Consider the following 13,878-nt stretch of genomic DNA (forward strand, 5'->3'; position numbering starts at 1 on the left):
TCACGTGTGGAAATTGCGGTGCCTATAATCACACACCTAATGTCTTGGACTACATCACTCAGAGCGTGCATTAATACTCTCGGGGCCTGCCCCGAGAATATTCTTTTCCTAGATTAGAAGTCTAGGAAAATATCTCTTTCAAGAAAGCACAAAAGTGATCTTCCATTGCGCAGTCAGTGTTACCGCGGCCTATGGATGCCTTTCGGACCCCACAGCCAAGGCCAGCGGGCATGCCATGGCCAAGAAAAGCAAATAAATGGCGCATTAGAAAGAGTAGAATGGTTTCTGTAAGCTAACTCAACTTTACTGGTTAATACATTTATGAGCACTTGGGCATATATTATCGATTCAATTTCTTGGTATTTGCATGCCTCTAAACTCCTAAGTGTTAACAATATTCGCAGCCTTGTCCAGCGCAATCTCTACGTATGAGTTCTAGGCTACACGGAATATATTGTTAGAGCAGTTTATGAAAGAAAATTAACACATTCCATAGGTTGCCGCACTTCAGTTGGTCTAGATGAAAATTAAGGGAACACGGTCTTCCGCAGGACTATGTTTGGCGCTTTTTGCCGTCCAAATGTTGCGGAAGATTGAACTGGACGCACTACCAACGGCTTTATTAGAGAGTGGTTGCAATTTCTCTTAAAACGCTGAAGTGCATAGAAGAAAAGCCTGGCACTGGCTCTGATATCTATGAATTGCTCCGTGAAAGGCACACCGATGTGTGCGCACAGACACCTGAAACCTTGAGCAAATGACTGGTTGCTCTTTATTCTGACATGTGGTAGGAGTCGCGAAGGAGAAACACAGACGACCACCGTAATTACTGTTGGTGGCTGTCCCCATCGTCACAGTGTGATAGGTTCCATAAAAGTAGTATTGTGGTAGAGCAGTATCCGCATATTCATATTTGTTTACAAGAATTGATTGCCTAAAACACCACGTATTGCTCCCGTCTTTCGTTCTTCCATTTCTCAACGCAAGCTTCGCTCTTTTTCGTTATCCGCAGGGTCTTTGCCACACTGCTAACCCCAAGTTTGCCTCTAAGGAAGAGCAAGAGCTAGCCCCAAAAAGGTAACTGGATTTTCGAGTCATAAGTGACAGTGAAAGCATAATGCGCTCACTGGTAGGTCCATAGAGTTTTTCGGAACCTAGGATAATTGCGGTACTCGCAGTTGGCCCGTTTTTGTGCGCAGCTGCTTTTCGCGAGTGTGAAGAGACGGCTCGCGGTGGAATAGCTATTTAGCATAATTCCATGCGTACTTTTTTGCCTAGTTGTCTATTAGAGTTACAGAATGCGTACCAAGACACGCGAAGTGTAGTCGAGGATGGCACAGAATCACGGGCTGTGATGGGAACCAGAGGCCTTCGACGTGAAGTGAAACAAAGAATAGGCCGATGTTAATGATGTCTCTTTTTTAAACTTCCTGCCTTGCATCTTCACTTAACAAAGCGACTTCATCTGCAAGGCAGTAATACTTGGCAACTTCAAGCGTACATAGACACGCCATTACCTCTTGTGAAACACACTTGATGCCTGTATTCGACGTGATAATTTATTTTTCTTTCCTCTATGAAGAACATACGCATTTTTGAGTGTGGTGGTATCTTTTCGTGCAGACCCACGTATGTTTATCCACATTTCATACAGATTGTCGGTAGAAAGGCTCTAGAAAATTATCAAAGAGAGCATACGTAACAAGTGTAAGGGCTGTTTTGTACAGTTGTAAAGTATTTCCATTGCAACATAAACTCTCTTAATATTTTGTCCGAAGTAATCAATCAGGACAGTAAATACAGGCAATGTAAACCTAGTACATGCTTGGCTTTATTATTCCGCCTTACCATTTCTTGTCTAAAGTGTTCAACGGTGGCGCTTCGTTGAAGGTGATGTTGTAGCCTCTAGCGATCTCTACGGCAACAACTCGCTTTCATGCGGAATGACAAATGTCAAGTAACACTCGTGAAAGTGAAGGAAGAAGCGTACAGGAGAGACCAAAGGGGTGGAAGAGAAAAAAGGGGCATTCAGAATAATTATTATTGATCAAATTTTCAGAGCCCACCGACGCCCGAACGAGGGGAGCTTTGGTCGGCGCTCTCACCCGGCTGCGAACAAAGAAAATGATAAAGATGCGCAGTGCGTTCTTGACACGCAAGCTCGTTCCGCGCAGTGTCGTTTTGGAAGCCTGGCTTCTTGATCGCCGCAGCCGCCGCTCTGCACGCCGCCTTAGCCCTTTTGCCAAAATGAAATGTTGGAAAGACGGCACGGTTCTTGGGTCACCGTATCGTCCTCCTACAAACTGATTAGTTTTACGTCTTGGCGCATTGAACGTTTTGAAGCACGTGGGCGTTATTCACCATCAGACGGGACGACGATGATCGCCTACTATTGACGAATTAAGAGGGAAATCGAGAGAATGCCTTGGAGTTACTTGAAGAAGTCAGCATACCTGACTTCATGGCCTTCTTATCCCGTAGAGTCAAATCAGCGCTTGAGAAACTTTACTCTATTGGGTGAATTAGAGCGAATATCCGAATATACCCGCCGTCTACGTCTGCGTTGTCCGCCGTAGAGCGTTCGCTTGCTCACTCGGGTGGGTTTTGCCGCCCTCGTAATGAAAGTATTCGCACTAGAAATGTTCTCGCACTCGACACGAAGTGTTTTAAACAGACGTTTAAGGTAAACTGCTTCGCCAGCTCGCGGACACCACGCGCATTCGATGGACGGCCATAGGCGACTCAGCTTGCGACAACACAATCGACTCGGGCGACGTCACGTGGCCGAAAGGCAGCGCATCGCCACCTCGCAACAGGCTCCGCAGAGCTGTGTCCGTGCGGGATTTGTTTATTTATCTCACGATATATTTAAAAGTTCTGTACATATTTATGCTTCAGGTTTCTGCGTATTGTTTAAAAAATAGTTCTAGATCGCTAAAATATTGGACGGACCGTTTGCTGTGCTTCTCAAGCACTGATTGCGCGAGAGAGCTCTACCATTGACAGCGCTGTCAAGAGCTTGCGAGATGAAGTACAGATCGCAGGCGAGAGTTTGCGCGGACAAGGAACGCGCGGAAAGACACATTTCACCAAAGGGACTAAATGCTGGCGCATTCCCGCTCGTAAGCAGTCTTTAGTGTCACTGACGAGTTTTCACCCTTTGCGGCGTCGGCCATTCTTGGTACAATCTTTCAGTTAGGTCGACGTAATTAATAGTAGGGCATATAATGCTTGCGTAATAAAATCAGCGGAAATATTGAAAAAAGGTACAGTCATTGCAAGCGTAGGTAATGGATTAAAGTGATAGAGGTTTTGCATAAGAAAGTTTGGATAGAGATCAGATATGCAAACCGCTACATAGCAATATTTGTAGTAAAACTTGATTGAAACCCTGTGTATCCACCATGTTTCAAAGAGCATACCAACAAACATCGTCAGCATAATCATCTGAGTATGTGGGTGAGCGCGTGATGCCGGGGGATCTCTAATGACGCACTCTAGCTACTGTCGCTCGGATCGTGGCGTCCGAGAAGCCTATGACGCGCGATAGCCTACGATTATAGCTCCGAGCTAGGAAGCACCAGCGGTGTCATCGCAGTCATCCCTTGGTCCTTCGCGCGAAGCTCTAATCAATAAAAAAGCCTGCACATCTGTAGACTTGTATTTGTGAATGTGCGTCGAAGCTGCCGCTAGTTTGCTTATACGTGCTTCACCTTCGTGTTACGAATGATTGCTTTGAAAGAGGAATGAACTTATTATTTTTTCAATGTGTGGGGTCTCGAGGCTCAGTTGCTAACCTCACTTGTATATTTGAAGAACAGCTCTTATGTTTATTTGTATACCTGCATCACATGCTGTGAGCTACACAGCCCAACAAGGACGATGTGCACGTACAGTTCCTGATGCCGTGAGACGAGACTATCAGATATTTGTGCCGACATAAGTGCAAGGGATATCCCATATCAGAGAGAAGCAATGGGCTTGTGGACACACCAATTGGGACACTCATCATTATCCACGTACTAAAGGATGGCATAGGCTGTTGCTTCGTTGGTAATCTTTCTAGCCACAATAACCAAAACAGTACTAAATACTCGCACCGAATAAGAAGCTGGACCTTTGTCTTATTTGCAGCACCAGTGAAAACGACAGGGTAGCAGTGAAAGTTCAGTTGAAGGAGGACGACGTCTACGCCATGTTTTACCCCTAGACATAGGGGACATAGTTTAGGCAAGCACGAAGAGTCTCCATTAAATACGACATGAAGCTTTGCCGTTACTAGGTCGCTGCGAACCACTGCGCATTGGGAAATATAGTAAACGTTGCGTCTGGGCAGCTACTCCTCATGCGTCGTGTCAGTATGTCGTTCGTGCAAATAGGAAGGCGTCTAGCAAATTTAGGAGGGTAGAATTTTCGGACTTTTCCGCGGTTTTATGACTTCAGCAGCAAAAATTGCTTAGCAAGGAGAAACACAGGAGAAAATATTTCTCACACCGGCCAAAATATTGTGCAATCCAGAAACAAGCAAACTTGTGTGAAAATTTTAAGCTTAATGAAGTTCAGTGTTTGACGGAAGCCCGTCTGGCCGGGATGAAACATTGTTAAAAGGTAAGCAAAAACCCGGGGCACTTCGCTGACCAAATAAAGATTTAAAAGAAAAGAAGACATTTCTTTTTTAGATTTTAGAAGACGTTTTTTTTTTTAGAGTTAGTTTTCCTGTGAGCAAGGCTCCCGTGTGGGAGCCGAAACGTCTTCTTTTCTTTTAAATCTTTATTTGGTCAGCGAAGTGCCCCGGGTTTTTGTTTACCTTTTAACTATTTTCAGCTTCATTGCAAATTTAGTCGACTTCTATTATTTCGATTCCAAGTGCCTAAATTTTTCAGTTCATTTCATCCCGACCCAAGGTATGGCGGGCGCTAATACGTTTGTTTGGCCTCCAACTCGTTTTGTTGATCTTCAAATTGACATTCGCTGAATAATTCAAACTTGCCTGGTGAGCATGCACACGCCCTAGCCCAGTGGTGACCGCTCTTGGGACTGCATATATGGCCGCACCTGTCATGGTGACACTCAATTACGGTAGGGCCACTGTGTGAAACAGACGTCGTCGCCTACCGAAAACACCTATTCTTGGCCTGTGTACCTGTGTGGGCCACCAAAATCTCAAATACAGAGTTTTGTGTTTCTAAATTCGGAAAGCTTCGTGGACAAATGCGTTTAAGGTTATGTGGTTAGCTTATCACTTGCAATGTCATATTGAGAAATAGCATCGAATGAGATAAAGTAAAACCTTGTAGGGCTTCTGAAACTTTGACCTCCGTTATGATCACGCCCTCTGCGGTTTCTTATAGGGGGGTGGGATGAAATTCAAATAATAATTGAACGACTTTACACCGACTACTCATCCAGAAAAAGTATGGCTCAAAATTGAGGAAAAAGGGTTGCTCAAGAAAGGCAGCAACCACTGACCATATATTTAACACTTAAGAACCCGCTCGTCAATTCCAGATGAAATATTCGTTGTTATTACTAAATTTCATCCCAAGCGGTTTATTGAGCGTATGTGTGTAGAAAATCACCGGGGCCCTTGCGAGGCTCCGGTTAATAATTCTTTTCAATAAAAGTTTATTCCTCCTCCTCATGCCAAATACACGATCCACAAAAATCGACTACCTTTAGTTTACATTTAGAAAGCTGTTTCTGATTCCTACACTTAATTTAGTGCAGAGACAAAATCTTGGTTGAAAAAAAAAAAAAGAATGCTTACCTCAGCACCATGGTGAAGTGAGATATGGTGTAAAATAAAAAAAATGTACAAGGATTGCGCCTAATTTCATTAGTGCAAGACGTGTTGTGGGTAATTTAGAAACATTTCACTTTGGCGTGCGCGCGGCCATCATTCTCTATCGCTTTATTTTTGCTGCATTGCTGAAACAAGAAAGCACGACTTCGGACAGGCCGAAGTGTAAAAAAACTTAAGCTTTATTTACTGTCACTTATCAATATTTGCACTCATAAACGTAAATATATCGACAAAGATGGTTGTCATGCAAAAAAAAACCTTCCCGAATTTAAAAAATATACCACGTTTACCGTCTTATTCTGTAAATACCGCGATACTGTGAGCCACACCTAAAATATCAGTAAAGCACCTTTCAAAGAGGATTCTTACCCAGTTTAAGGGAGTTCAGTAAAAGTATTTTAATGAAGAATAACGCATGTACGTAAGCAGCAGGATTTGCAACGGCTCGAGCTTAGAGACTGTGCTCAGTGAAGCGCTCTGCCCGTCATCGGTCTGTCGTCTAACAAACCCGCTTAATAATTGGCGGACGCGCTGGGTCCCTTTCACCTCTACCACCATGGAACTCCCCACTCAGATGCAACCTTCAGCCGTGCCAGACGCCTACCAGCAGGCGCTCCCGTCGCCGTCTGTTCTCTGCGCTGGCGCTATTTGCCAGCAGAATCGTACCATCTTCAGCGGCATGGACGAAAACGACGATAAATATTGGCTCGCATCCTACGAGCAGTTGCGCGCTCATAACATAGGGGATGACTCGACCAAGCTAACCAACATTGTTTCCTATCTCGCCGGCATGGCTAACCTCTGGTTAAAGTACCATGATGCGGATTTCCGAACGTGGTCTACGCTCAAGGCGGCTTTTACGGAGGTATTTAACCGTCGCGCTGTCCGCAAACTCCGAGCCGAGCAGCCTTTGCGCAACCGCTCACAGGACGTGGGTGAAACATTGACCAGTTACGTAGAGAACGCTGCCGATCTATGTAAACGCGTCAAAGCAATCTTGTCGGAAGCGGACCGGATCAAGCAGATCATGAAAGGAATTGATGATAATGCTTTCCGAATGCTACTGTCCAGGAACGCGAACACTGCTGCCGACGTTATCACCCTCTGTCAGAGCTACGACGAGCTACGCAAACAGTGAGCTTTGACGAGTCCTCCTCCTACAGCAGAGGCGTCGATCTCCAACTTGGCCATTGGTTCCAACCAGGCGTTGCTGATCACGCAGATCAAGGTCTTTGTCCGGGAAGAAGTCGTACGACAACAGTCCCTGGTACCCTTCACCCAGGTGCCTGCTAGTCCGTTACCATCTGCTCTCCGCAACGTCATTCAAGGAGAAGTCGCTGACGCACTACCCTTTGTTCCCCGGCAACCGCTTGCGGCCACTCCGCTAGCTTGTGCTGCGGTGGCTGCCAGGCTGCGCCAAGAGCCGATACGAGCCTTTCAGAAGCCCGTGCGCCGCCATTATCCTCCCGTCTCCTGGACCGGCCCCCTGTTGACAAGCCGTGGCGCACGCACGACAATCGGCCTATATGCTTTGCATGAAGTATCCCCGACACGTCGCAACGTTCGGACGCCGGGTGCAAACTATCGACAATGATCTCCGGGCGCCTCGTAATCCGGTCGACTCCAATACAAATTAGACTCAATATGACCCACCGCCATCTCGTACTCACATTGATCGTCCTTTCTTCGACCATTGCCACTCGCCATCCCCACTTCGCCAGTCGCTTTCACCCATGCGTCGGCGGCCCATCTCTAACAACGAGGGAGACTGGATGACACAGTTCCCGAGGCAACAACTGCGCAAGTTTAGAAATGCCGAAGTTCTCGTTCCTTACCTACTAATGATATTAGCCCTGATTCCCGAAGCTGTCGCTACACTCGTGCTTGTTAATACCGGCTCAGCTGTTTCTCTTATCGATGTCACATTTGGCCGATTACTTCATAAGGTAACCCCGCCACATTCTTGATTGTCACTGCGGACTGCAAGTGATCGACCCGTCGAGCCAACCTCCGCCTGTACAGTCCGTGTCCTGATTCAAGACGCAATGTACACTATAGAATTTGTAGTGCTGTCGTTGTGCTCCCACGAAATTATTCTAGGATGGGATTTTCTCTCTTCCCCCAACGCTATGATCGATTGCGCTCGCCCTGAGGTTGAATTCACCCAGCTCAGTGACCTCATCTTCATTCATCCCCATTCTTCTGCTAAACTTGTCAAGGAAGACACCAATATAACGCCATGCTCGTCAGCACTTGTACCAGTCTAATTTGCTGCTATCCACGATGAAACGGTCTTCGTCACGCCATCCGAACTTTTCGCTGCCCAAACAACCCTTCCTCTGCATTTTGCTACTCTTCACCTTGCCGCCGGTTGCAGCACAATACCCGTTTATAATACGCTTATATCCCCGCTCACGTTTCTTCTTTACGAATTGCCTTGGCCACTTCGAGACCATCGATTCCATGTAGATTGTATTCGTCCCCGACGAGGCGTGCCCTACAGCCGTCCTTCACCTCAGCGCCGTCTCTGCTCCTGATCCAACATCTACGGATGTTTTCAGCCCATTCATCGCCGGCAGATCTGACACCCTCGTAGTGAACCCAGCTTCTGACCATTCTGTAGCGATTCCAAAGTTCTTTCGACGTCTTACAAGTGTGGCGGGTTCGCACATCAACAGCCGAGCACCACATAAACACTGGTTCGAATTCGCCGCTGCGCCAACGTCCGTATCGTGTATCTGCTGCGGAATGCCGCGTCATTGCCGGCCAGGTCGACAACATGCTCAGTCGAGGCACGATGAAACTTTCACGAAGACCATGGGCTTCTTCTGTCGTACTTGTCACAAAGAAACACGGTTCCATATGTTTCTGGGTAGATTTTCGGCACTTAAATATGATCACGTTGAAAGATGTTTACAGATTGTCGCGCATGATGATGCTCTGGACTGCTTACAAGGAGCTGAGGTCTTTTCTCCAGTGGACTTGCGGTCAGGCTACTGGCAGCTCTCGATAGCGGAAGCCGATCGCTCCAAAACTGATTTTTTTTACACCAGATGGCCTATATGAGTTGATTGCCATGTCCTTCGGACTTCACAACGCGCCTGCTACGTTCGAAAGATGTTTACCGATTGCCGCGCATTGATGATGCTCTGGACTGCTTACAAGGAGCTGAGGTCTTTTCTCCAGTGGACTTGCGGTCAGGCTACTGGCAGCTCTCGATGGCGGAAGCCGATCGCTACAAAACTGCTTTTTTTACACCAGATGGCCTATATGAGTTGATCGTGATGTCTTTCGGACTTTGCAACGTGCCTGCTACGTTCGAAAGGATGATGTTTGAGCGGCCTTAAATGGAAGATATGTCTACGTTACCTTGACGACATTGTGGCGTTCGCCCCTGCTTTCGCATCACACCTGTGCCGCCTTCCCCACGTGCTGAGTTCCTTAACCAATGCTGGTCTGAAGCTTAATCTCAAGGAATATATGTCGCTTTACTGCACGCAAGTTGACGATCCTCGGCCACGTTGTGTCCAAGGATAGCATTCTTCCGGATCCCGAAAAATTGCCGGCTTTCTCTGATTTCTTAAGCCCAGTGCGGTGCCAGAACATCGCAATTTTATCGCCTTAAGCTCTTATTTCTGGCGTTCCACTCGAAATTTTGCATCGATACTATCACCCATCATGCAACTGCTTCGTGGCGCCAAAGACCTCTCATCGTGGTCCCCTGCCTGCGACCATGCGTTCACCACCTTGCACCGTCTTCTCACGACGCCACCTATTCTTCGCCAATTTCACCCCCAATATCCTACTGAAGTACATACTGACGCGAGTGGAGTAGGCCTAGGTGCTGTTCTCGCACAGCGTCATCCTGGTCAGGCAGAATACGTTGTGGCTTATGTGAGCCCTACGCTGACCAAGGCGGGGAGCAATTACAGCGTCACGGAAAAGGAGCGCTTCGCCACCGTCTGGGCGCTTGGCAAGTTTTGCCCTTATTTTAATGGCTGCTCTTTTGATATCGTGATCGACCACCATGCGCTATGTTGGCTGTCGAATTTAAAAGACCCATCTGACCACCTCGCTTCCTTGGCGCTGCCAATCCAGGAGTACGACATAGGCGTGATGCATCGTTCCGAGCAGAAGCATTCCCATGCTGGCACTCATTCCCATTCAGCGCTCTCGCTAGAAGCCCCTCGTGAGTCCCCCTGTGAGCGCACGTTGTCGTCTCTTGACTTTGACCCTATTGCTGCCGAACAACACAATGACCCCTGGATTGCATCCCTTTTAGACCTTCTCTCGCATACTTAAAGGTTCTAGCTGCTCGAACTCTTCGGCGCCAAGTTTCTCGTTCTGCGATCCGTGATCTGCTCCTTTACCGACGCAACTATACACCAGAGGATCCTACCTGGTAGCTCGTTATCACGAGACCCTTTATATCAGCGATCTGTTCCTCTTTCCACTCGGGTCCCCAATGTGGCCACGCCGGCGTTTTCAAGATGTATGAGCGACTTCGGCACCACTACTGCTGGCAGGGGATGTACACATTCGTTCGGAATTTCGTCGGTTCTTGCCGGGAACTTCAGCAACGGAAATCTCCGCCGCACCTCCCAGCTGGTAAACTACAACCCCTGCCGTGCCGTTCTCAACCTTATCATCGTGTAGGTGTCGATTTATATGGTCCACTTCCTCGATTTACGTCCGGCAACCGGTGGATTATAGTTGCCGTCGACCACTTAACACGCTATGCTGAGGCTGCTGCCCTCCCAGCTGCTACAACCCAGAAAATTGTCACTTTGATACTGCGCCGTTTTGTGCTTCGTCATGAAGGCTCTCGTGAACGCCTTAGCTACCGAGGCCATGCCTTCCTCTCTGAAGTCTTTGAAAATTGCTGATTGAATGTGCCATTGTTCATCGCACATGTAGCGCCTATCACCCGCCAACCTATGGTGCCACGGAACGCTTTTTCGCGCCCTTAGTGACATGCTGGCTATGTACATCGCATCCGACCGCTCCAACTGGGACTTGGTTCTTCCGTTCGTCACCTACGCCTAGAATACCGCAACGCAACCCACTACATATTTCTCCCCCTTCTATCTTCTTTATGGCCGTCGTCCTTCTCATACAATCGATACCATTTTGCCCTACCACCCAGACCCATCAAAATGCCTGCCAATCTTGGACGTCGCAAAACAAGCTGAAGACTTTCGTCAGAACCAGCCGCTTCACTTCGGACGATCAGAATCGCCAAAAATCGAAACACGATGATCGCAACTGGACTCCAACTTTTCTACAGGGAACCCTCGTTTGGTTGTCCGTAGCAACCCGCGCACCAGGACTCGCTTCAAAACTTCTTCCTAAGTACGATAGACCATACCGCATTCTGCAGCTAACTTCTCTAGTCCACTACCTCATACAGCCACTCGCACCGCTGTCTGACATGCATCGTCGTAACGGCGAAGTCGGCCACGTCCAGCGGCCCAAGTCAAATCATTATTCTGCAGCGTCATCTTCATACTGATTCGCCAGAATGCATCCTTTTCCTGATGGGGCCATTGTAATGAAGAAGAACGCATGGACGTAGGCAGTAGGATTGCCAACAGCATCGTATGCCGCAGATGCTCGCGCTTAGAGATTCTGCTCCGTGAAGTGCTTTACCCGTCATCCCTTCGTCGTCTAATAAACCCTTTTTATAGTATATTTTTTTGTTAAAGACATCTTAGAGGTGGGTTGTTGGGGGTCTCTGCGCAAAAGTGTTGTTTTTAGAGCATTTAACTCGTGTTGGGGTTCCATAAGTGTTCATGTCGAACAAAAGTTGTTAAAAGCAACGTAATTACGATGACGTAGCTCCGAGAAAGTTATATCGGCGTTGTGCAACACATTTGACTACTCCAATATTTGTAAATTTAGTCCCCCCCCCCCCTTACTACAGTCAACTTTAGCTAAACTTAGTTCACATTCAGTTACTGCAGGTTCGTAAATAACCTTACCTCTGTGTGTGTCTGGAGCAGCTTTGTGGCACCAGGTGACGCCACCAATCCGGCCACTCACGGTTGCTGATTCATTAACCCCGTAATCCCCTTGCGTATACCGGCATGCCGGACACGCTGGGACTCTACTGATCTGCAGTACATTTTCCTTGGAATATACGCACAGGCCTGTAGAACAACGGATGTGCTTGAAGAGTTTTCTTTTTCTATCTGAAAGTGCTGCAGGAGTTCTGCACACGTGGCTTTCGCCGCACTGCCACGAAGTTCCTATTGCGTTTTCCCACTAAGCGGAACACGCTTGGAGTCAACAGTTATTTTTTATACTGGCGTTGCTTCAAGAGACTGGGCCTTTTTCAGCGATGCAGCAGAAGATTGTTTAATCCTGACTGATTTGATTTATAACGCATAAATACTATTACGATATCATCTAGCGATGCTCAAGAGACGAGCCGCCGCGAGTACGACGATGAAGTTCGTCGGTGCGCTTGGCGCGAGCGAGTGTCGGCCTGGCTGCCTGTCTCCAGTGTAAATAGCCGGTAAATAGCCTCTTCTGTCTGTGTCTTTCCACACGCAACATTCTGGTGGAGGTCAGCAATCTCCGTCCTCACCACGGAACTCAGAAGTGGTTGGCACACCGAGCTTGTCACCATGCCTGCTGGTGACGCGCCCACTCCTCCAATCGTCACGGTCGCCCCACATCGCGACCCAGGTGTGTTCTCTGGCCTGGAGAGCCAGGGTGTTGACGACTGGATCAAACTCTATGAACACGCCAGAGCCAATAACAGGTGGGACCCAACAATTATGCTCGCCAATGTCATCTTTTATCTCGGCGGCACCCCACACGTGCGGCACCAAACGCACCACGACGAGATAACCAGTTGGGACAATTTCAAAGTGAAGCTACGGGAACTGTTCGGCGACCCCATTGGGCGCAAGGCTGCCGCGAGAAAGGCTCTTGCGTCTCGCGTTCAGTCATCTACGGAACCGTACGTTTCCTACATCCTCGACGTCTTAGCTCTATGCCGCAAAGTTGACGATGCTATGTCTGAAGCCGATAAAGTGTCACATATTCTAAAAGGCATCGCCGACGACGCTTTCAATTTGTTTGTTTTCGGCAACGTCTCGACTATCGACGCCATCATCAAAGAGTGCCGTCGCTTTGAAGAAGCTAAGAGCCGCCGTATCACACACCACATCACGCGGCTACCCAACACTGCTGCTACGTCGACATGTGAGAGTCGTCCACGTCAGACCACCACCTGTGACGACGTCACCCGTATTGTTCGCCGCGAACTCGAGGCCACCTTTTTGCCAGCTTTCTCTACGACGCCTTCCGATCCGCCAGCAACCACCATTGCGATCATCCAGGCCATCGTACGACAGGAATTTGAGAACATGGGTCTGAACTCCGTGTGTTCCACGTCTCAACCCAGCGTTCCCCAGTTCTCTAGCGGCCCTCCTCGTCCTCAGCAGTCCGTGTCCGCCACATCTCGCCGCAACCCGTCCGATTGGCGTACCCCTGGTGACCGGCCCATCTGCTTCCACTGCTGTCGCATCGGCCACGTCGCTCGACACTGCCCCAACCGGTCGCCACCACGTCCTCGGACATACACCACCGCTTATTCCAGCACCTTTGGACCTTCCGTTCCCTATACAACCCGCCATGAATCCACTGCCGCTGATGCTCCTGCTCCGAACCTTCGGTACAGCCGCTCGCCATCACCTCGACACCATCAGTCTCGTTCGCACCAACCCCGTCGCTTCTCTTCGCCGCCTATCGCCTCCCGGATCCAGTCAGAAAACTAGGCACTGTAGCTTCTGGAGGTGAAGCTGCGTTGTCAACCCTGCCCTCAAATCTTCTGCTCACGTTAACCACGAACCGAAACCTTCTTGACGTTGACGTTGACGGCTATCCTGTCACGGCACTCATCGATATAGGAGCACATCTTTCAATTATGAGTGCTGCCTTTCGACGAAGATTGAACAAACTCCTCACCCCAGCGTCGGCACACGTCGTCCGCGTTGCGGATGGCGGTACTGTGCCTATCATCGGCATGTGTACGGCACGCGTCAGTATCACCGTCCGCCACACTC

The 13,878-nt window shown here is 48.5% G+C and overlaps 1 protein-coding gene across 1 annotated transcript in view; it reads left to right on the plus strand.

Annotated features, from left to right (window-relative positions):
- The window catches only part of LOC129382908 (uncharacterized), a 59,610-nt gene that overhangs the window by 39,965 nt on the left and 5,767 nt on the right, over nt 1–13,878 (plus strand). Inside the window, exon 3 of the mRNA XM_055067135.2 lies at nt 1,013–1,077. Within this exon, the coding sequence (XP_054923110.1) occupies nt 1,013–1,077 (65 nt within the window). The remainder of the gene's footprint in view (nt 1–1,012; nt 1,078–13,878) is intronic.

Source organism: Dermacentor andersoni, chromosome 3, assembly GCF_023375885.2.
Source record: "Dermacentor andersoni chromosome 3, qqDerAnde1_hic_scaffold, whole genome shotgun sequence".
NCBI lineage: Eukaryota > Metazoa > Arthropoda > Arachnida > Ixodida > Ixodidae > Dermacentor > Dermacentor andersoni.